Source organism: Parasteatoda tepidariorum, chromosome 6 (assembly GCF_043381705.1).
Source record: "Parasteatoda tepidariorum isolate YZ-2023 chromosome 6, CAS_Ptep_4.0, whole genome shotgun sequence".
Taxonomy (NCBI): domain Eukaryota; kingdom Metazoa; phylum Arthropoda; class Arachnida; order Araneae; family Theridiidae; genus Parasteatoda; species Parasteatoda tepidariorum.
In genome coordinates, this window is record NC_092209.1 from 16,686,659 (window position 1) to 16,711,603 (window position 24,945).

Below are 24,945 nucleotides of genomic sequence, written 5' to 3' on the forward strand. Positions count from 1 at the left end.
CTCATTTAATTAAATTTTTTACTTCTTATCATGCAGGTTTCTAATAAATATGTTTTTTTTATTTATGCTGTAAATCATTCAAATGTAAATTTTGTGATATTTCGTTGAAATTATTTTGCGAGTTTCATTAAAATATAAGGAGTTCTATTATTCAAGCACTTAGATATATTTAACATACAGTCAAAAATGAGATTACAGAAGTAAACGCGTTATGAGTCGCAAATTAAGTGAGCTGATTGAAATCCGATGAATTGCTGTAGAAGAAGGCGAGTTTAAAAATGTTTTTTTTTTTTTTTTTTTTTTAAAAAACAGTTTGATTGCCGGCTGAAACTTTTAGAAGATTCTAATAACATTGTTGTAAATTCTCGTTGTTTCTTCCGGCAAAAAAAATCCTATTTTGATAATTTTAATGCCGCCTTTAGAAATGTTTCGTCAGATTTTGAAACTTTTCGATTTAAATTCGTCTAATTATCCCAGGTATACCTTTTTTTTAATTTAATTTCAGCTAAGGATTCGAAAAAACAGAAAATAACCTTCTTAACGCCAGAGGGAAAAAGAAAAAGAGAAAAACGTTAGAAGTAAATAAGATAAAAATCTTGAAATTTCTATCATAATTTTCTGTTCCGGAAAAGGTTAAATGTTATAAATTTTAACCCGTCTTTAACGCAGGGTCGACTAAAAATGTAAAAGTCGGAAAATCTAAATTCTTTTTTTTTTTTTAAATATTTAATCGCAACTACCACCATAACTAACATTACATAATATTCATATTTAAAAAGAAAGCAAAGTTATTTTGATGTTCAATTTGTAAAGTAAAAAGCTATGCTAAAAAAAGGAGCTAATTTATAAATTTTCTCTCTTTTAATAAATTTTCTCTTCTTTTTAATCACCACTTTTTAAATTTTTAGTTTTTATATCTATTATATAATGTAACTCTTTATTAGCAAATTAGATGTATATTAAATTATTGTAGGTGTCAATAATGCTACGTGGTAACTTTTTAAAAACAATGAAATGCATTATGAGACAATTTAAATACCGCTTTAATAAATTTTAGCTATCGCAGGACACCTATATAAATACATTCGTAATAACAAATTGATAAAAAAAATTCCTATTGTCCTAGTATTTCAGCTGGTACCTATCTCAATTACTTCATTTTTATGCATTTACTTTTATGCTATAACTGTACACAGTTGAAAATTAACCTTGATTTATCTTTTAAAAAAATACTTTACATAATTGGGATGCAGGTGAGCAATAAAAACTCTGTACGTCAGACACAATAATGATTACAAAAACCACCTTAAAAAAATGATATAAACTTTTTCCTTGCGTTTGTAAAAAAAGTAATTAAATGAAATGAATAGTATTTTTTTGGATCTCGCCATTTTATTATAAATGCACACTAATTTTATATGGATACTTATCACTGGCACATGTAAAAAAGTAAATAGATAAAAACTGTAACTGTAAACACATAGCTGTAAATACAGTGTAAAAAAATAAGGAAAGAAAGAAAAAATCATGGTAAACATCATCCTTCTAGCATGTTTCGCTAAACAGAATTCTCTAAACAGCGGAGCAAAAAAAAAATTTGGTTGAAATTTTTCGATTACTTAATTTGGTTAAAAATTTTGAATAAAAAAGATCTAAAACAATAATAACATTACATTTTTAAATATTTAATTGTGCGCGATTGTTTTAATTTCATGTTAAACAAATTTCACACAAATTCAGATAAAATTCTGGTATGGAAATAAAGTAGTCTAGGGGAGAGTGGGGTCAATTGTAACATTTTTTAATTAACTATTTTTAACTAACAACAAATCCAATATATTATTAGCATTAATTGACAGACGAGTAAAGTAGACTATCCTCTACTAGAAAAAATAATAAATACCTTATTTTAAATGTTATTATATTAGTTATTAACAATTTTTGACAGTCGTGCACTTGTTACAATTGTCCCCACTTACGGGGTCAATTGTAACAGTTCATAAATTCAACTGAAACATAGTTAATTATACATATTATCATAGTTGTGATATATTTTATTATTGATCAAAATAGTAGTGATATTTTAGGAGTAAAAATAATAATGAGCAGAGACCTAAAGGGTTAAACTTTTAACTTTAAGGGGTTAAAAATTTTAATTTATGCTGTGAAAGGTGACAAATAAAATAATGCACATGCAACATAATATAAATGATATAGGAAACTATTGGTGGTTCTTAAAGAGTTAAGTAATGGTTTGTAAACATAAGATTATTTATTTTCAGCTGTTACAATCGTCCCTTTACTTATTGTTACAATTGTCCCCAAGACGCCATTTCAGCTTCATTTGTTAAAAACAATGCTAGTTAATTAACAAAACTAATCTTTTTTTTTTTATTGAAATGTTAATTAAGGTGTCCACTTACATATTCGGTTACTAATTTTTATTTGTTTAAACAAAATTACTTTGTTACAATATAATATTCTAATACCAAAAAAAGTACTTGCGTGGCGTGAAAATATCTTTTGTGATGTAACTCTTTCAAAAGTACATAAAAATGGTTGCCATCAGGGGTGTACATGTAGATTTATTAAATACACCTTGTGCGCCACCTAGGAACCAAATCTAGAACCCGACACTCGAAATTTTTGCTCTGTTACAATCGTACCCTGTTACAATTGACCCCACTCTCCCCTACCTACCACTACAATGATACACTTTTAATTGACTGGTATATAAAACTTGTTAATAACCTGAGAAACTCAGTAAATAGCAAAAACGTCAAGAATTTTAATTCAGCAAAAATTATAATTAGTTTCGTTATACTATGACAAAGATGCTGACTGCTTCGGACGTGCCAAAATAATTTTAAAAAAATGATAAATAACTACAAGGTAAATTTTGCATATATTTGACTATTTTTGCATGCTTTTTGAAAAGTATAGCATGACACAAGTACTTGACCTGATATATAGGTGTTTGGCAAAAAAGATCAGAGAGTTGTTTGTGAAGCCTCTATGAAATGCAGTCTTATCTGAGTATGATACATGCAGAGATGCCAACTTGCTCCGGACAGCAAATATATATTTTAAAGTGGTAGTTTATCAATTGTGATTCTTGGTTTAATAAGTTCTAATTTAGTTGATTTTTATCCACCACTATTTCTAAATAATTCCTAGGTTTATATAATTCACCAATTTTTAGTACCAAAGTCCTACTTTACCCTTTAAAAAACAATCAAAAATAGTCAAATATTTGCAAAATTTGCTTTGTTGTTATTTACCGTTTTTTTAGTTGTTTCGGTGTGTCCGGAGTAATTGGCATCTCTGTACATGTGCTGAAAGTGGTGAATTATATAAGCCTACGAATTATTTAGAAATAGTGGTGGATAAAAATTGACTAAATTGAATTTATTAAACCAAGAATCACAATTGATTAACTACCACTTTAAAATATATATTTGCTGTGCGGAGCAAGTTGGTACCTCTGCTATGTATTTGAAATATTCATTCAGAGTAAATTAACTATAGTCATAGTAATACTGTGAGGTCAGCTGTCCATGTGACTGCTGGATAAGTAGTTCGCGCACTTAAGGAAATATAAGTAATTGGAAATAATAAGAAGCAGCCTGCTCAAAAACTTTAGTTTGCTGGCTGTAGATGAGGATGAAGTTCATGCTCTTTACCATCACTTCCTATATCAAAAAGCCTCCACACTATTTTTTATAAGTAGTCTAATCAGACTATTTAAAAAGTGAACGCTGTGCGCATAAACCCAAATTCTTTTTCTTTTTTTTTTAAAGTAATTAGGAGAATTTTATCATATATATTTGAGAATTGAATTTGTGGTGGTTAACAATTGAATAAGACAAACTAATAATATTCATAAAATAAACAAATTTTTAGAGATATATTTGCTACCACTTTCGTACTTTTACTAGATTTTCTAATAAATGGCTCTTTTGCATGCTGGTTTACCTTACCAATGCCATTAGTTCCAGTCGCCCTAGGGCAGGGATGGCGAACCTTTATGCACCAACGTGCCATTTTTTCAAAAAAATTTTTAATGACGTCATAGACGTGCCGTCAAATAATCTTGACTTCTTGATTATTGGGAAAATAATAATACTAAATTCTATCAACTCAAAACTCTTTATTTACTATGAAAAAAAAAACATTTTGCAATGTCTCAGTTAAACGCGTAATTCAACCTAAAGTAACATTAGTGTGACTTCTGTTGTTGCAGATTAGAAGACAAATGACTTATATTAGGTTGTAAGATGCTAGTTTAAGCAAGACTATTAATGTTTTTTTGCTAGTTATTTATTGAAGTTATACTTCTTATGCGATTTCCAACAAGGTTGCGTTAAACGTTTAAAGCTACATTTTTATTGGCCGGGAAATCACGTGGTAGGATCCAGTTCCATATTGTTTTGGTTCTCACTAGCATAAAAATAATAAAAGTCATAAAAGTATTGCTTTTCCATAAATATTTTTTTAGTTTGAATTGATACACATATAATTTAATAGGATAGTATTTTTTATTTTCAAATTTAGTGGATAACAATTGTAAAAAATGAGTGAAAACAATCCCACGGACAATGCGACGGATTTAAGGTTATGTCAAGGTATGTCTCTTGTGAATATCAATTGATTGTTAGGTTTTGTCTTTTGAAATTACATTATGACGCAACATTACATTATGAGGCAACCACAAGCACTACCAATGGTTCAAGAGGTCCACGAGGGAAAAATGCACAATTATTACCGTTATTACAAAGCACGGAAGCAAGCGGAGCAGGAATAAGAGTCGTTGAATAGAACTAGTGATCCTTCTACGACTGCTGATTCTTCTACAATTAACGTCACAGGTTACGAAGTTTAACTTCTTCCACGCGGAGGGACACCACGCACTATTTTTTTGTTAGCTTGTTTTTTACAGTTATTGTTTTTTGGCATTAAATTGTTAATTTTTTTTGTTAATTGTTCATTTTTTTTTTGTTTGTTTTTGTGCATTTCAATTTAATTGTTAATATGCTTCATAGTGAACTTTGTGATCGATGGCGTGCCCAGATTATTGTGTCGCGTGCCATTGGTTCGCCATCCCTGCTCTAGGGCATAACTTAGATTAAGAGGTCTGGTGCCCGCTAACGCGGGAAGGTACCTTATCAAGCACAGATCGTCGTCGTCGCTGGTTTATCTTTATAGTGGTCTGATCGGACTATCTCTAAAAATCAGTATGGAGACTTTACTCAAGGAAATAATAGTGGTAAAAGTAAAGAAGCTTTTTATTCGCAGTTGCAAGAAAAGTATTAGTGCAAGAGAACGCCTTGTATTCTTTTTGCATGTTGGGCAGTCACAGCAGTTGAAATTTTGTTTTTTGTAGAATCTGAGTTGAAGAGTGGATTAACTATTTTTATGAAATAAAAAATTTCAAACTAAGATTCTGGTACCTAAAATTCTAGCTACCATTTAAAAAAAAAAAATCTTCCGCAAGAAATATAAAAGTTGGCAAGTAATAATTCAAAACTTTTAAACCATTTTATATAATTTTTCATTGGTTCTAGCCAAATCTGCGACTGTCACGGCTTTCCATAACTTAGGATAATTGTTTTGTGTATGGCGCAAATTACCCGCCAGCGCACCGAATTATGCAACAGTCTGCGTTTTAAGACTACTTACCAGTATCAACTGGTATTCATTTAAAGTATTTTACTATATATTGGTACTAGACAGCCTTTAATGTAAAAAGTGTTTTAATATAAATTATTTTTTGAGAAAAGTAATGGTAATATAGCCTTTTTATTTTGTTAATTTTATATTAAGTATAAATAATAAAAATTAAAAATTTAAATTGGCAACTAAAGAAAGAATCTTAAAAACGTAAAAAGTTTCAAGAAATTCTCTAAGTAATTTTTGTATTTTTTATAAGTAAGCTAGACAAAAAATAAGTAATTCTTTAGAAACACGTTTAAAAGAATTAATATAAATAAAATATAAAAGACACTACGTTTCATTTATTAAAAAATCCTTATTACATATAAGGATATTATTAAAGTTAAATTTAGTCACATAAGAAACGCGTTAATTATGAATTAAACAAATTTTGATCTCTTTATTATGATCACTAGTTACCCATTGGGAAAATGATTTTTTTTTCTTTCTGGATTGACTCCGATAACCGCCACAACATTTCAATTCATGGATTGCAAAAACTGACTCAATTGATGTTTGTCGTCGGATTGGTTTTCAAATCTTGCCTATGTACGTGTTTCAAGACGTCACCTTCCTTCTTCAGTATTCATATTTAGATTAAAATCGCCGTCAAGACAGTAATTAAAAGTCAATAATATATAGAATATAAAAATACTTTAAATTGTTATTATGTAAATACATTAAAAATGCCTGCTGGTTTAAAAGAAAAAGAAAAACTCTAACCTTTGGGGCCGTCTCAATCAGTTTTGTGCTCTCTTTATTTGCGAAATTCACCTGAATTAGTATTGAAAACGATCCAGTTTCAACTGTAGGTTAGAATTTCCGATTCTTAATTAAAACAATAAAAACAAAAATATCGTTCAAATGATGAAATTCTCTTTTATTCTCTACTCAAGAAGTATTTTTGGGATCTCTCTTTTCCCCTATCTCAAAAATAAACTCGCCCACTTAATGCGTAACAAAATTAAAAGTGAAAAAAAGAATTCTGAAAAAATTATCAAACAGCAGCGGTCGCCATTGCAACGCATGCGCACTATTTACTANTTTTCTTTCTGGATTGACTTCGATAACCGCCACAACATTTCAATTCATGGATTGCAAAAACTGACTCAATTGATGTTTGTCGTCGGATTGGTTTTCAAGTCCTGCCTATGTACGTGTTTCAAGATGTCACCTTCTTTCTTCATTATTCATACTTAGATTAAAATCACCGTCAAGACAGAAATTATAACTCAATAATATATAGAATATAAAAGTACTCTAAATTGTTATTATGTAAATACATTAAAAATGCCTGCTGGTTAGAAGAGAAGGAAAAACTCTAACCTTTGGGACCGTCTCAATCAGCTTTGTGCTCTCTTTATTTGTGATATTCACCTGAATTAATATTGAAAACGATCCAGTTTCAACTGTAGGTTAGATTTTCCGATTCTTAATTAAAACAATAAAAACAAAAATATCGCTCAAATGATGAAATTCTCTTTTATTCTCTACTCAAGAAGTATTTTTGGTGTCTCTCTGGTCCCATATCTCAAAAATGAACTCACCAATTTAATGCATAACAAAATTAAACGTGAAAAAAGGAATTATAAAAAAATTATCAAACACCAGCTTCATAGCAACGCATGCAATGACGACGCATGCGCGCAGTTTACTATTACTCTTGAACACAGTTGAAAGTGTGATGACGTCCAAACAAGATGCGCTCGCAATCAAACCCAAAACAGCACCCATTTTGCTAATGGGTTAAAAAAAATCTCACCATTGAAAGTAGAAAAAAATTCACTTTCTAACTTGTCAAATATGTAGCTTTTATTTAATCTTTTTTATAATATGTTCATTAATTTTCGTTGTATTAGCCCCGAATTCCTATAGTACTAATATTATACCTCTAATATTTCTCTTGTACGTTGTCTCATGTCTAACATGTAAACGAAACGATTTAAAGATAATCCATGATAATTTTTTATATATCCGTCGTTGAACAGCCGACTCAATTTTAAGTTTACTACAGCCAATGTTCAATTCTGTGGTCTTGTAATTTTGAACCCAATTCCGAAGACAAGGGAACTTCAGGATCAATTATTGGGATAAATTTTGCCTCCGTGGAGGACATTATGATGGAACAAACCCCATTTGGGTTACATGGCGGGGAAAACCACGAAAACTTCCCACGGTTAGTCTGACGGCAAAGCAACTTAAACCCTTGATCCGTCTACAACTGAGGAGATTTTACTTCAGCACTGTGGTCGGTGCAAGCCGGATGCGGAATTCGTATTGACCAGCCTTCATCGGGAAATCTAAGGTTATTGACATTATTTTAACAAGCCATTTCCTATTTCTGCATAGTGTAGATACCAAATCTCCTAGTTTTCACGGGAGATTCGGCATCTACGCAGAAATACCAACTTGCTCCGGACAGCAAATAAGTATTTTCGAGTGGTAGTTTATTAATGTGAGATTCTTGAGTTAATAAATTCTATTTATTTGGTTTTCATCCACCACTATTTCTAAACAATTCGAAAGCTTATATCATTTGTCACTTATTTTTGAATTGCCACTTATATAATTCGTCACGTTTAAAAAGTAAGCAAAATTAGTCAAATATTTGCACATTTAGTTTGTACTTGTTTACCGTTTTTTAAATTATTATAGCTCGTGCGATGCAGTTGGCATCCGCAATTTTTTTATTACGGGATTATAAATTATAGAATTATAAATCACTTCATTTAACGCTTTCTCAAAATTTCAAGGGGTTGATTTTGGTTATCAAAGATTTAATTCCAATCAAGTTAAATTCGTATTACTTCTTAACTTTTAATTTATGGTCAATAATATTTAAAAGTAATCCAATTAATATAATTTCTCTATTATGATCCCAATTTTACCAGATTTGTTTTGTAATATTTTTTTTTTTTTTTTTTTTTTTTTCATCATTGCATTACTAAACATTTTCTAGTTAAGGGTTAGCAAATGCTTAAAATTGCGATTTGGCCTTGTTTTAACAAAGTAAAAATGTTTTATTATTATGAATTTCCCTGAATTATGCAACGTGTTTCCGTCTAACTTGAGTTTTAGTAAACATAAATGGAAAAGTAGTGCCATTACTCATTTCTAATTATTAATTAGTTTTGAATAAAATAGTGGTAAAAAATAAATAACTTAAGTTTGTTATTTTTCTGTAATAATATATTACGTTATTTTTTTTAAAATCTAAGTGGTTATTAAAGAAATAAATTAATCAAGACACACAATTACTAATTTCCCAAAACATTTTAAATCTTCCGTTATTGTTTTCTCACCCTAATCATCCTTATATCGTGATTTTCGAATAATTTGAGAAAATTTATTTGAAATACTCAAAATTTTAATTTTTTAACGCCAATGAGGCAATTAAATAAAAAAAAAATTATATTCCCTTGATTTTTATAGAAAACAAATTTCTCATTAATAGTTCAGGATAATAGTTGATAAGAATAACTTTATAACAACATTTTCATAATTCATATAGGAACTTTACTATCTGTTATTCAATTGAATACAGCATATTTCTTTACTATGACGGCCGTTTATTATGAATAATTGTTCTTGGCATATAAATGAAAATATAACATAGTAAAAATAGTGATAGTGCAAATAGTGTCTTCCTCAGTTGAATGCATCATTTTTTTGACAGAGGATGAATTTTATATCGAAAAGATGTTAGTATGTTATTTTCATATTCATCTTCAAGATAAAAAGAAAAATTGATCTTAAGAGTTCTACATTTATGTTTTCTACGGAATATTTTCCTATGATAGAATTGAATAATATAAATTTTTTTAAAGGAATTACGTTGATAATTGTCCTTTATATGCATGTTTAACATAAGTTAAAATTTAATAAAATTATAGCAGTATTTAAAAAATTATCAAAACTTGCAATGCCGAAGAATTAAATAGTGTTAGTGCTGCTCTCTAGTGGGCTTAGAACGAAACAAAGTATTATGTCTCAACTATTTGACACCAGCTCACTTTTCCCGCGCTTAGAAAAAGTCTGAATGAGAGACTTATGTCAAATGTTAAAATATACCTTATATTTAAAGTTGTAGCTAAATTTAGGCTTCTATTTTCTATTCAGAATAACTATGTTCATCACAACATGAATCCAAGTGGCATATATTAGGTAAAATAAACATATACGCAATTGTCCAATTATCTGAAATTTTCATAGATTTGCTTTATTGAAACCTTGCTTAGCTACCACTTTTAATGCTACAAAAATCTAATATTTAAAAAAAAGTCCTGTAAGCTGGAAAGTCACAGGTGACTTATAATTAAAAAAAATGGTAGAAACTGAATATTTTTTTTAAATTTATTTATAATCTCCTTAATTATTTAATAGTAAGATTTATATTTCAAATTCATATTTTTTTTTTTGAAATTAAACTAAAAAAAGTAGGCTAGAAAAAGGCTTTAATCCTTTTTCATAAAATTTTGAGTTTTTATTATTAATTATAATGGAATGACTAATAATTTTGAGAATTTATTAGTCATTCCATTTCTCATTTTCAGTCGCTAGGGCAAACCTGCTGAATGAATATATTGGGAGAACATATTGAATAAAGAAATATATAAGGAATATATAAGATGTTCTTACAGCTGGTGACTCATTATAAATGTATCTATGTCATAAAATATATTTTTTTATTCTTATCTAATAGGTAAGTGTTTTATTTTCAAAAACTTTTGAAAAAAGTTTCACATATATTTTTTAATTTCAGTTTCCTTCATTTTTTTATTTTTCGTGCACGTTCCAATGACTGATGCTGAGGCACCACCACCTTAAATATGATATTATTTAAATCTTGAAGTAGAACAAAAATTCAATTTAGCCCCAAAAAATTTAACATAGTTTTTAACAAAATATATTTATTTTCAATTTTATACATAATCTACATATTTACAGAAATGATTTTGTTTATTATTACAATAATATTGTAAATAACTGTTCGTCACAAATATTTTATGCATTTACGCTATTTACTAATCCCAATTAAAAAATGAAATCTTATTGGGAGAAATACATAATGCAGGGTTGGCCATAGGCGATTACAAATGCAAAAAGTGGTGACTAATAAAATTAAAGTCTTATTAAAAGAGATAAAATTAGCGACTTTTAATAGTATGTATTTTCAGTTTACTATTGAAAACGCATATAAGGTATGTTTTAAGTTTAATTATGTATAGTTTGAAATATAACTCATGGTGGCATTTACGATTGAATAATTGAAGAGATAATAAATAACTAAAAATGGATTGAGTTGCTACCACTTTTTACATTTTTAGCCATCTGTGGCATCCCTGATAATGGATAAAACACATAATACACAATTTATTACAAATTATTGTTTTAGTTAAACTGTTAACCTTGTTCTATTGCTCCAGAAAAATTTTACAATATATAATTTGGTTTCACAATAAACAATTTACAACAAATTATTGCTTTGGTTCAACTCTTAACTTTGTTCTATTGCTCCAGAAAAAATTTAAAAATACATAATTTGGTTTCGCAATAAACAATTTATTATAAATTGTTGCTTTAGTTCAACACTTAACCTTGTTCAATTGCTCTAGAAAAATTTAGCAATATATAATTTGGCTTCACAATAAACAATTTATTACAAATTATTGTTTTAGTTCAATTCTTAACCTTGTTCTAATGCTCCAGAAAAATTTAAAAATATATAATTTGGTTTCACACTAACAATTTCGCTCTGCTATAATTTTGCAAACCGTATCTGCAAGTTATAAAAACTGACAAAATAAATTATTAAAAACGAAATTAAAGGTGCGTTATTAAGCTGCAAACTATAATAAATTAAGCTGTGTTTGTTTACGAAAAGCTCTTACACCTTCATCAAACCTAGTGCTATAAAACAGGGCTGTTTGAGCCCTGAAAAAGAGATAAATCTAGTAGTAAACTAATTTCATATCAAACTTGGTTAAAGAAGTCGTTGCACTTATATATAATATATAAGTTATAAGGAATATATTAAACTGTTTCTTAAAATATAAAATGACCGTTAATAAGTAGGTGTGATGACTGTCATTACATCTACTATACCATTACTTATCATTATACCTGAAGAAGTATAATGAAAATGTTTGCCTTACACCTACTCTGCCATTACTTATCATTCATTATGCACGAGGAAGTATAATGGAAATATTTTCATTAATACTACTCGGCTATTACTTATTATTATACCTGAGAAAGTATAATGAAATATTTTCAATACACCTACTCTTCCATTACTTATCATTATACTTGAGGAAGTATAATAAAAAAGTTTTCCTAACACCTACTCTGCCATTATCATTGTACCTGAGGAAGTATAATGAAAATGTTTTCACTACATCTACTCTGTCATTACTTATACTCTGTTATTACATCTACTCTGTCATTACCTAAGGAATCATTATGAAAATATTTTCATTACACCTACTCTGTCATTACTTATCATTGTACCTGAGGAAATATAATGAAAATGTTTTCACCTGAGAATCATCATGAAAATATTTTTATTACACCTACTCTGTCATTACTTATCATTGTACCTGAGGAGGAATAATGAAAATGTTTTCACTACATCTACTCTGTCATTACTTTTCATTATACCTGAGAATCATCATGAAAATATTTTCATTACACCTACTCTGTCATTACTTATCATTGTACCTGAGGAGGAATAATTAAAATGTTTTCACTACATCTACTCTGTCATTACTTATCATTATACCTGAGAATCATCATGAAAATATTTTTATTACACCTACTCTGCCATTACTTATAACTGCACTTTCATTATACTTCCCACAAAGTGAGAAGTTCTCGCTGTTTTTTATGACCTTCAACTTCTGAACTAGGACTGCAAGTAACAGCACACCATCCAAACACGGCAGGGATCTCAACTTTCTTCCGAATTGGAATCTGCAAAAAAAAATTTAACTGAAATGTTTTATACAAATGAAGAAACAATCTAAGAAAGTTTCATAAAACCACTGTAAAAAAAATTTTAAATTCAAAGTAAAGTTTTAATTATTTATTAATTAATAATTAATTAAATCAACTAATAAAAAGTAATTATTATTGAAAAATTATTTAATTAATTACTTGGGAATTAAATATGAATTGTTCCAGAATTTTCTTTAACCTTTAACCCTTTGATGCAGAATTTTAATTAAACATATTATCATACTTTTTTTCTATTATTATTATTTAAGGTACATAATAAGTGGAAAATATTATATTTAGCATTTCAGAAATTTATGGCTATGAAATACGTCAAAAAACACAGGTGTCTTTTTTTTCTTCTTTTTTATTCCATTAAATGTAAAATTTTCCCAACACGGTTCCCTTTTAAACAATAGTTTTTCAAATTTACACTTATTTGCAGTTATTCAGATGTAAAAGAAACAGTTATTCATCATTGAAATTTCTCTAATTTACAAAATTAATTCTTGATAAAATTCGAATGGAAAAACAATTCTTTCAAACTACTTTTTTTGGATTTTATATTTTAGTACAAATATAATTTCAATATTCTAACACATTTTTTTAGTAACTATTAGACAGTTTTTTATAATTAAAAAACATCAAAATACATTTTTTCTTGTTCATCAGATAAAAATATATAATAGAAACACCCATCTGCATCAAAGGGTTAATAATACATTATAGCATATTTTAGTGCAGAACCTTATTCTTCAATGCATAACAAAACATTTAAAATGTAAGAAACGCTAAAAAAAAATTAAAATTTTGTTAGATATTCATAGTTATATTAGTTTTGAAAACTTTTACAAAAGCAAAAACAACTAGTCTACAAAAAATGTATGACACAATATTCGTGATAACATGAAATCCTAGGAATAACTATTTTTGATCAGAATCGTTCGCAAAGGTTAAAAAAAATGTAAGGCGTCAAAATAAAAACTTGCAAAATGTTTTAGTAAAACATCAACCAATGTGTTAAAAATATTAAAAAGAAGATTTATATAAAAAGTATCGAGACAAGTTTAATTAAAGATGAGAAAATTAATTGATACCTCTTGACTTCTAATGACACATATTATGTTTATCCATATAAACAATGCAAATCCAATAAAACCCACTCGAAAATACGGTGGTATAAAACGGTAGCTAATGGCTTGTGCTGGTACCCAAAAACAGATGTTACACTAGAAAAAGAACGCATTTATTTAAAGCATAAAAGAAAACATTTACAATTTTTATACAATGAACAAGATCAATGCAGCTGGGTCAATGAATATTTTCGTTTAAGTCTGTTGACAAAGTAGTTTGTAAATATCACAAAATTCATTCGACTGCCAAAAATAAACTTATATTGTCAATAAACATTTTATTTTTGGAGTCTATCGGAAAATGGATAGAGAGCTTGAAACACGCGTTTTAAAAAAATAAACATAGCTCAGCATATACGTTTAAGAAAATGAATAAATATTGAAACACGCGTTTTATAAAAAACATAGCACAATGTTTACGTTTAAGAGACTGGACAGAGCTTGAAATACGCGTTTTAAAAAATAAATATAGCACAATGTATACGTTTGAGAAAATGGAGAGAGCTTGAAATACGCGTTTTGAAAAATAAACATTGCTCAACAAATACTTTTAAGAAAGTGGATTGAGCTTGAAAGACTCATTTAAAAAAAAGAAATATAGCACAACATAATATGCTTAAGAAAATAATATTGAGCTTGAAACACGCGTTTTAAAAAATAAACATAGCTCAGCATGTACGTTTAAGAAAATGAATAAACCTTGAAGCACGCGTTTTAAAAAATAACCGTAGCACAATGTATACGTTTAAGAAAATGAATAAAGCTTGAAACACGCGTTTTAAAAAATAAACATAGCTCAGCATGTACGTTTAAGAAAATGAATAAACCTTGAAACACGCGTTTTAAAAAATAACCGTAGCACAATGTATACGTTTAATAAAATGGATAAAGCTTGAAACATGTGTTTTAAAAATAAATATAGCTCAACATATTACGTTTAGGAAATTATATAACACTAGAACTGGATAATGGGGAATCATGAACACTTAAAATTGCTTAAAAAAATTGCTTTTAGTAAACCCGAATCTTTAACGCTCGTTACTTTAAAAATTATCCCGGACTAGAGCTCCACATTTCCAAGGCATGTATTTCTTATTCTTATATGCCTGAAAGGACATTTAATTTAAAAATATACCATAAATACGAAATAATTGCTCCTCAAATTTTGAGTGAAATCGCCAAGATTCCGAGTGGGGAGCATTACAACAAAGCAAAAGAAGAAAAGAATAGGAAATAGATTATATTTGATTAGACTTAGATGTTATTGAAACTAATTTTGTAAACAGGACTTTATGTTATCCTTCTTTAGTCCCTATGGAAGCTGGTTCCAACCTTATTAGTCATGCAAACTATCAATTTTATAAGAATGAAAACTTTGAGACCTGCTAACTACTAAAGATGCAAGTAAAAGATATAATACCAAATTGATACATATTATGTACTCAAATATAGTGGTTTTTTGTGCTGCATTTGGTTGTACAGAAAAATGTTCTTAAGTTTTTAAAACTCTAAGCAATTTATTTCAGTTTATATATATAGAACAATGGATTTTTCTAAACCCATTTTTAATCTAGCTAACTCTTGTTCAAATATGATCCAATATTTTACTATGCCGCTTATGTTAACTCTCTTGTAGTTTTTAACTTGCTGCCATTGCCTTTTGTAAGCTCTACGGTTCAAAATAATCCATTGTGTTACCAAAAATAAAGATAAAGGAAAAGTTATATTTATTTATATTTATTTCATATTTATTTATTTATTTTTAGTTTAACACGTTGAACACACACACGTTGAACCACAGGGGTCACCGGTGATTGGCACTGAGTTTATTCGTAGTGCCACGGGAGACCCCGGTGACCAGCGAAGCCAAGATTATTAGAAACACATAATTCGAGTAAATTTTAAATTTTTTTATATTATTATAGTTACTAAAATATTGGGTTGTTCGGAAAGTAATTTCGTTTTTTTTTGGGGGGGGGGGGGGAATACGNTTGGGGGGGGGGGGGAAACGAAAGACAATTTTTGTATAATGAATAAATATTTTATTAAATTATACATTAACCATTCTGGTCCAACACCTTTTGCCATCTTTCTGGTAGTAGCATGATTCCACGCTCATAAAATGCTTGGTCTTTGCTAGCAAAACACTGATCCAGGTGATTTTTGACCTCTTCATTTGAAGTAAAGATTTTAGAGTCCAAAAAATTTTGCAGTGACCGGAACAAATAATAATCCGAAGGTGCCAGATCTGGAGAATATGGTGGGTGTGGTAGTATATCCCATTCAAGCTGTAAAAGCTTTTGGTGAGTGACCAAACTTGTATGAGGTCTCGCATTATCTTGATGGATCACTATACCTTTTCTATTGATTAATTCTGGCCTTTTCTGTTGAAGTGCCTCATTCAGTTTGTCCAGCTGACGACAGTAGACTTCCGAATTAATTGCTGTGTTATCCGGTAAAATCTCAAAAAAAAAAAAAACATTACTTTAAAATCCCACCAAACAGACAGCATTACCTTTTTTTGATGGATATTGGTTTTCGAAATGCTTTGAGCCGGTTCATATTTTTTGCTCCATGATCTCTTGCGTTTGACATTGTTATAAACAACCAATTTTTCGTCCCCAGTAATGATGCGCTTCAAAAATGGATCATTTTCGTGACGTTTGAGAAGCGAATCACAGACGTCGACGCGACGACACAAATTTCTCTCCGTGAGAACATGGGGAACCCATATATCGAGCTTCGAGGTAAAACCCAGGCCTTTCAAGTGACCATAAACAGTTGAATTCGATATATTTAACCTCTCACCGATCTCACGTGTTGTTATTCGCCGATTTTCATCAACTTATGCCTTTATCGTGTCTTTATCAGCTTCAACCGGCCTTCCAGAACATGGTGCATCTTCGACACCAAAATTGCTAGATCGAAATTTTGCAAACCAATTCTGGCACTGGCGTACTGTCAACACATCTTCTCCATACACCTCGGTTAATTTCTTTCTGGCATGAGCAGCATTTTTACCTTTTATATAGTAAGAAAGTAAAATATGACGAAATTGCTGCTTGCTGCTCTCCATATTTAAAAGGAAACCAACCAAAAACTACTGCGTAGAATTAATTGAACTTTTTCACACACAAGCCTTGCTATATCAGCTCTCAAAACATATAATGATAATGCGGCTTAAGTGCGAAATTGGGTTTGAAAAAATATAATTAAATCCTCAATCGGAAAAACGAAATCACTTTCCGAACAACCCGATAGCTTGAAGAAATTAATGCAATATAGAGCACACAAAAATAGCTTTATACAAATACACAGTACTTTATAAAAATACGCAGAGATACCAACGTGCTCCGGACAGCAAATAAATATTTTCAAGTGGTAATTTATTAATTGTAATTCTTGGTTTACTAAATTTAATTTAGTAGATTTTTATCCACCACTATTTCTAAACAATTCTTATGCTTATACAATTCACAGCTTATTTCAGTGAAGTTTCATGCTAAACCTTTTAAAATACTTGCACAATCTGTCAAATTTGCAAATTTAGTTTGTAGTTATTTACCGTTTGGCCAGACGGGTAAGTGCAAGCCATGTAAAATTAGCGAGGCATTCAACGTGTTAAAGTTAAAATTTCCTTTAATGTTTTAATAATTTCTTGCAACTTTTAAGTAACAGTTTTTCTTAAAAAGTCCACTTATTAGCCTACTGTAAAAATATTACTTTCACTCTATTGTTTTCCTCTACGAAAACTTATTCTACTGTCTAATTATTATTATTTTTACTTTGATAATTCCTACTCTTATGGAAGTTTCTCAGTTTTCTAATCTACAAAATTATAAGACATGAAAGATCTATCACTAATTAACCTTTAAACGACAATTCATCATAAAAAGAAATTTGTATATTGGCAAATGAACGAGGAAATTTATTATGTAAAACGTTAAATAGAAACGTTATATTAACTACGTTAAATAAAAGCAATATTGACATTTAAGTTGAAAACTCTCAAATCTAAGTCTCTCAAATTGAAAAAAATTTAGAAGACTGAACCAGGCTATCGTTGTTTAGAAACAACACAGTAAGTAAAGATTAATCACCTGGTTTAAAATGCATTTAAAAATTAATTGCTTCACTGTACTCAAAATATACTTACTGTCATTACTTTTGAGAATCTGTGTTTAAGTTCAGCAAAGATATCTTCTCTGCCTTCTAATATACTCATACCTTATCGAAAAAAATAACAAAACAATCGATTATTAAAATAATATTAAGAATCAATAATTGGGTATATAAATAAAAATTATTTGAATAATAATTATAATTTATTTATTATTTTTACTATTAAATGTTTATTACATCTATATATATAAAAATATTTCATAATCCCCGATAAAGGGCAAAATTTGTTTCTTCCCGTTGACACAACAATGCTTTTATTGCTCTAAAAAAACGAACACTTAAATGACTATTAAAATGTAAATTTGCTACCCGAATAAAATCGAAGCACCTAGCATTTTTAATCTAAGTACGAAGAGATTACCTAATTTAAAACTTCATTCGCTTCAAAAACATGTTAATAGGAAAAAACAGTCGACGTCTTTTAAGCGCTCAAAAACAGGCGTCCATTTTCAGGACTTCCCAAACATGAATAAGAAGAAACAGAAATCATTTGAAATATAAAAGGAAAATTTTCCAAAGAAAAACGGAAAAATATATGTGAGAAACAAAACTTGAAACACCCCAGTAGCCGAGAGGGAAAAAGATAATTATATCCGTTATCAAAAATACGAGAAATCATCACTTTCTGCTCATTGTTGGAATCTTAGGCATAAATTCAATTTCAACGATGCCAAAATTATTTCCATCCTAATNCATGTTAATAGGAAAAAACAGTCGACATCTTTTAAGCGCTCAAAAACAGGCGCCCATTTTCAAGACTTCCCAAACATAAATAAGAAGAAACAGAAGTCATTTGAAATATAAAAGGAAAATTTTCCAACGAAGAATGAAAAAATAAAGGTGAGAAACAAAACTGGAAAAACAACATAGCTGAGAGGGAAAAAGATAATTATGTCCGTTATCAAAAATATGGGAATTCATCACTTTCAGCTCACTGTTGGAATCTTAGGCATAAATTCACTTTCGACAATGCCAAAATTACTTCCATCTTAGTCATATCAGATCATCTTGATTTCTTGGAATCTCATTTTCTTTATATGAATGATGTTTTCCTTGTTAACAACATTAGTTCCTCGCCAACTCTCCATAGCGCGTGGAAATGCATTTTACCTTGATTTGTCCCTCTCGGCCACTGTGGTTTTTCTTATTCTATTTTTCATCTTTTTCCCCTCTCAGAACTGTGGTTTTTATACTTCTATTTCTTACCTTTATTTTTCTATATTTTGCAGGCGGCTTTGCACTTTATATTTCAAATCAGTTCTGCCCGACGACCTGCACGTGAAGTTGAGCAATTTATACGGTTGATCCGTTTAACGAGGACCGATACAACGTGCCCTTTATGCAGTCTGATCATAGTGCTCACCCGCCCGCTCACTGACAGCAGCCAATGATGCTTGACTTCGCTGTTCTACTGGGAACGGTGTCTACAATTAATCCATTATGGGACTTAAACTATATTTAAAAATCAATTTATTTAACTCAGCATAAATCTATGATTAGTACAAAATTAGCTACAATTAGGAGTAGTCTAACTTTTAAACAAATAATAATAATTATACGGACAAATTACGTACAGTTTTATAGAAAATACTAAATTTATGGAGGATTTAGTACAATTTTAAAAAATAATTATTGTGCATCAATATAAGGCGCAATCAGGAGAAATTAGAACATAATTGAAATAGGTTTAAAACAATTTCATAAAATAATGTCTGGTTTTGAAGCAGATTACATCATTAATATTAATAACAGTTTAACTATTTATGAAATACTGTTTTTTTTTTTTAATGCATGTGCACAAGGAAGCAATTTTCTTTATGTTTACATTTAAAAAAAAAAGAAAAAGATAGTTGATTAAAAACTGCGTTGTTAAAAGATAAAAACTGTCCACTTATTGTTGACAATAATATAAACTATTAATTTCGTAAGAGTTTTTATAACAAAAGATATAAACTGTTACGAAATTAATGGTTTATATTATTGTCAACAATAGTTTAATATAATAAAAGATAAAAACTGCTACGAAATTTATGGTTTATATTATTGTCAATAAGTGGACAGTTTTTATCTTTTCACAACGCAGTTTTCAATCAACTACATTTTTTTTAAACTGTTACGAAATTAATGGTTTATATTATTGTCAACATTAGTTTAATATAATATTTGATAAAAACTGTTACGAAATTAATGGTTTATATTATTGTCAACAATAGTTTAATATAATAAAAGATAAAAACTGTTACGAAATTAATGGTTTTTATTATTGTCAACAATAAGTGGACAGTTTTTATCTTTTCACAACGCAGTTTTCAATCAACTACTTTTTTTTTTAAATGTTACGAAATTAATGGTTTATATAAATGTCAACAATAAGTGGACAGTTTTTAGCCCATTACTCCTCAAAAGGTTAATAAATATGATTTTAAATATTTTGCCTACAAAATAATTCAATAATAAACATTAAAAATCTCACTATTTTATTTATCTCATTGTGATTTTAAAGATTAAGCAAAATTCTGGAGAAATTCATTCCCGATTAATTAATTAAATTATTTTTAAATAACAATTAATCTTGATTAATTTTTAAAGAATAATTAACATTGATAAATCTTGAACTCTCGATTAATTTATATTTCATAATTAATTAATTTTCAATAAATAATAATCAATCTTGATAAATTTTTAAATAATACTTAACTTTAAATTAATAACTAATTTTAAACTAATAACTAATTTCAAATTAATTATTAATATTGATAAATTTTTAATTATTGTCTCTAATTCTACAAATTTGATACCTTAATTAATTAATCTTCCATAAATAATAATCGATCTTTATTAATTTCTGAACAATAATCAATCAATCTTTATTAATTTTCAAATAATAATTAATTTTAAATTAATAACTAATTTTAAATTAGTAACTAATTTCAAATTAATTATTAATATTAATTAATTTCTAATTATTGTCTCTAATTTAACAAATTTGATCCCTTAATTAATTAATCTTTCTTAAATAATAAACAATTTTGATTAATTTTTAAATAATGATTAATTTTAAACTAATAACTAGNTAATGGTTTATATTATTGTCAACAATAGTTTAATATAATAAAAGATAAAAACTGTTACGAAATTAATGGTTTATATTATTGTCAACAATAGTTTAATATAATAAAAGATAAAAACTGTTACGAAATAAATGATTTATATTATTGTCAGCAATAAGAGAACAGTTTTTATCCCATTACTCCTCAAAGGTTTAATAAATATGATTTTAAATATTTTGCCTACAAAATAATTCAATAATAAGCATTAAAGGCCACACTATTTTAATTATCTCATTGTGATTTTAAAGATTAAGCAAAATTCTGGAGAAATTCATATTTGATTCCCGAATTATTAATTAAAATATTTTTAAATAAAAATTAATCTTGATTAATTTTTAAAGAATAATTAACATTGATTAATCTTGAACTCTCGATTAATTTATATTTCATAATTATTTAATTTTCAATAAATTATAATCAATCTTGATAAATTTTTAAATAATACTTAATTTTAAATTAATAACTAATTTTAAACTAATAACTAATTTCACATTAATTATTTATATTAATAAATTTTTAATTATTGTCTCTAATTCAACAAATTTGATACCTTAATTAATTAATCTTCCATAAATAATAATCAATATTTATTAATTTTTAAATAATAATAAATCTTTGTTAATTTTTAAGTAATAATTTATTTTAAATTAATAACTAATTTTAAATTTAAAGCTAATTTCAAATTAATTATTAATATTAATTAATTTATAATTATTGTTTCTAATTCAACAGATTTTATCCCTTAATTAATTATTCTTTCTTAAATAATAAACAATCTTGATTAATTTTTAAATAATAATTAATTTTAAATTAATAACTAGCTTTAAATTAATGACTAATTTTTAATTAATTAATAATTTAATTAAGTTTTAATTAATGTCTCCAGTTCAACAAATTTGATCCTTTAATTAATAAATCTTCATTAAATAATAATCAATCTTGATTAATTTTCAAATAGAAATTAATTTTGAATTAATAATTCATTTTAAATTAATGATTAATTTTAAATTAGTAACTAATTTAGAATTAATTATTAATTTTGATTAAGTTTTAATTATTGTTTCTAATTCAAAAAATTTGATCCCTTAATAAATTTACCTTCCATAAAGAATAATCCTTCTTGATTAATTTTTAAATAATAGTTAGTTTTAAATTAATACTAGTTTCAAATTAATAACCAATTTCAAAATAATTTTTAATTTCAATTAATTTCTAATTATTGCCTCTTATTCAACATATTTGATCCCTTAATTAATTAATCTTCCTTAAATAATAATCGGTCTTGATTAATTTTTAAATTATAATTAATTTTAAACTAAAATCTAATTTTAAATTAATTATTAATTTTAATTAATTTTTAATTACTGTCACTAATTTAACAATATATTGTAAATCAACAATATATTAAAACATTTTCATTATAAATAAATTATAAAAATATTATTATAACAAATATTTTGCTTACTTGTAAAATAGATGGAAATAGTCCCTGGTGTACACACTGCGAGATCTACTAACACTTTGAATATGATATTTCTTTTCGACACGGCAGGCAAAATTTTGTTGAAAAATCGAAACCAACCGTAGAGGACAGGTCCCATGATACAATATCCTATGATACCATGATTAACAACGTTTCGGAAGTCTATATCTTTTTTATCGGGGAGAAGATGTTTCTTAATGAGCTGATTCGAAAACGAAGCTGAAACATAAGCTGTCCCAAATGTTGTCATATTCATCAAAAGAGGTCTTTTGCGAAATAAATGTATCACACTTTTTAACATCTTTTATTTCAAAAACAATGCTATTCTTATCAAAATTAAAATCAAATATCTAATAGATTAAATCCAGCCTCGAATTTTTAATATATTTAAACCAGCCTCGAGTATTGAATGAATTAAATCCAATCAAATTTGAATAAGTTAACCTATATTTGAGGCCAATATGCATAATGTTTTAGTCAGAAAGCTATATTCCTGTTGTTTACGGACATTTAGCAAGAAAAGGACAGTTTCAAAGTATTTTATTGTTAAATACTGATTCAAAAGATCATAAAATACAAATTCAATCATCGTACTTTGACGTAAGAAATTTGTTTTAGGTACAGGAGGAACTAGAAACGTTGAATTTATTACTTGTTTTAATGGCTTATTATTGAACATGATCTTGAAATTCACTGATTTCAATCGAACGTAAGATTGAAATTAACTTTATATGATTGTTGTACTTATATAAAAAATAGTAAGAAATATGGATTGTCGTATTCATATAAAGAAAGTTTCAATGAAAAAAAAATTGGTAAGCAATTTTGGAAAAGCGTAAAATAAATAATTTTCGTTTCTCATAATATTACGGCAACAGCTGTTCTAATAACATACAATTTGCTTTTAACTGCGTAATTTAAAGTTTTTTTAAGTGATAAAACGCAACACAATAGATAAACTACCAAGAAAACAATGAAAGAAACAAAAAGAAAAATATTTTTTAAAAAAGAAGAGAAAAAAAACTATTAAAAAATCATGAAATGATTTGTAAATTTTTTTTTTAAATTGAAAAAAAATTAAAAGCTAAAAACAAAATAACGAAAAGATAAAAGCTTGTCATCAGCTCACACGATTATATCAGCTAATTAGAGTGCTTTCTTAATATTGTATTAATATTTTCAAAGCAAAATATAATAATATACTAGTGTGAGGAATCAATATATTAGCATCATATACAGGGGATGGACAAAGTAATGGAAACTCTTCTATGCTAAAAGATTTTTCCATACTTCTTAAGAAATACTTAAAGAATCATTTCATAACTTCAGAAGTATCATGCGATTTCTCATATTTATCATAGAAGTTTAAATCTTTTGGAGGATTGGGGGACCAACAATAAATTACAAACGGAATTTAGTGTTTTTGAACACCCTATTCCCAAAAAAGCAGCAATAAAATATATAACATGGAGAAATTAATTTGATTGTTGTATGCACAAAATTTCGTAAGCCTAGCTTAAATATTTATGGAGATATGGACATTTTTATTTAAAAAAATAACAAGAATTTTTTTTTTACAACTTTTTGCTATAACTTTAAAAATATTCAACGAAATTAAACAAAATTTTTAGATCAATTTGAAATTACTTAGGAAATCATTGCTTTAAAAATTTGAGAAAAATTCATTTAAAACTGTCCAAGATATGATTAATTCAAGTAGTTGTCTTATACTGCGGATACGTGGGAAAAATTTGAATTTTTTCTCTCTTAATTTTGCATGAAATCGTATTTGGCAACTAATAAAAAAACCCGATTTGAATATCTTAAAAATTTAAAGAATTTTAAGCAATTTTCTAAGTAGTTTTTGTACTTTTTAAAAGAAACCAACCGATAACCAAAAACATATTTTATTTTGATTTGCTGCTTCATTCTAACTGTAAGTGTAACTATTTTTATTTATAAGTGCGCGCTTCATTTTCAAGTATTACTATTTGTACTTTTGTATTTGCTGGTTCATTATTTTCCTGTGCATTTCATGTAATGATCTTCTCTTATTTGTCTATTCATTTATGGGGCCTCGGGGCACCGTCACTTTTGGGTTTTTCCACTGACAACAGAAAGGCTCCTGTGTGTTTGTTGGCAGCGTGTCCCCTGAAGAAATGCTGTCTTGCCAACACACATATCTTTTGTTTTATTGCTTTTTATTACTTTTACCTGCTTTAATTGTTCGTTTGAATTTCTAAATATATACATATATATATATATATATATAAACTAAAAGGTAGAGAAACAAGAATGGTAAAAGCAAATAGTCGTTGTCAAGACACATCTA

The 24,945-nt window shown here is 27.7% G+C and overlaps 1 protein-coding gene across 2 annotated transcripts; it reads right to left on the reverse strand.

Annotated features, from left to right (window-relative positions):
* Positions 1–10,605: 10,605 nt before the first annotated feature.
* On the reverse strand, positions 10,606–23,131 carry LOC122269638 (mpv17-like protein). 2 transcript variants are annotated; one of them, XR_011636952.1, is made up of 5 exons: positions 22,596–23,118; positions 17,995–18,065; positions 13,803–13,934; positions 11,404–12,684; positions 10,606–11,309 (listed from the first exon to the last, which is right to left on the reverse strand). XR_011636952.1 is itself a non-coding variant. In XM_071182033.1 (4 exons), exons 1-4 carry the CDS (start codon positions 22,912–22,914, stop codon positions 12,559–12,561), a joined length of 648 nt encoding a protein of 215 aa, XP_071038134.1. In that variant the 5' UTR covers positions 22,915–23,131; the 3' UTR covers positions 10,606–12,558. The 2 variants fall into 2 exon arrangements, 1 of the variants encoding a protein (XP_071038134.1); XM_071182033.1 differs by having other exon boundaries at positions 10,606–12,684; positions 22,596–23,131.
* Positions 23,132–24,945: the final 1,814 nt, after the last annotated feature.

Coding starts and splice junctions, on each gene's coding strand:
- LOC122269638 (XM_071182033.1), bottom strand. CDS start 22,914: ATGTTAAAAAGTGTGATACATTTATTTCGCAAAAGACCTCTTTTGATG. Junction 18,066..22,595: donor TATTTCCATCTATTTTACAA/GTAAGCAAAATA, acceptor TTTTTCGATAAG/GTATGAGTATATTAGAAGGC. Junction 13,935..17,994: donor GATTCTCAAAAGTAATGACA/GTAAGTATATTT, acceptor TTCTTTTTCTAG/TGTAACATCTGTTTTTGGGT.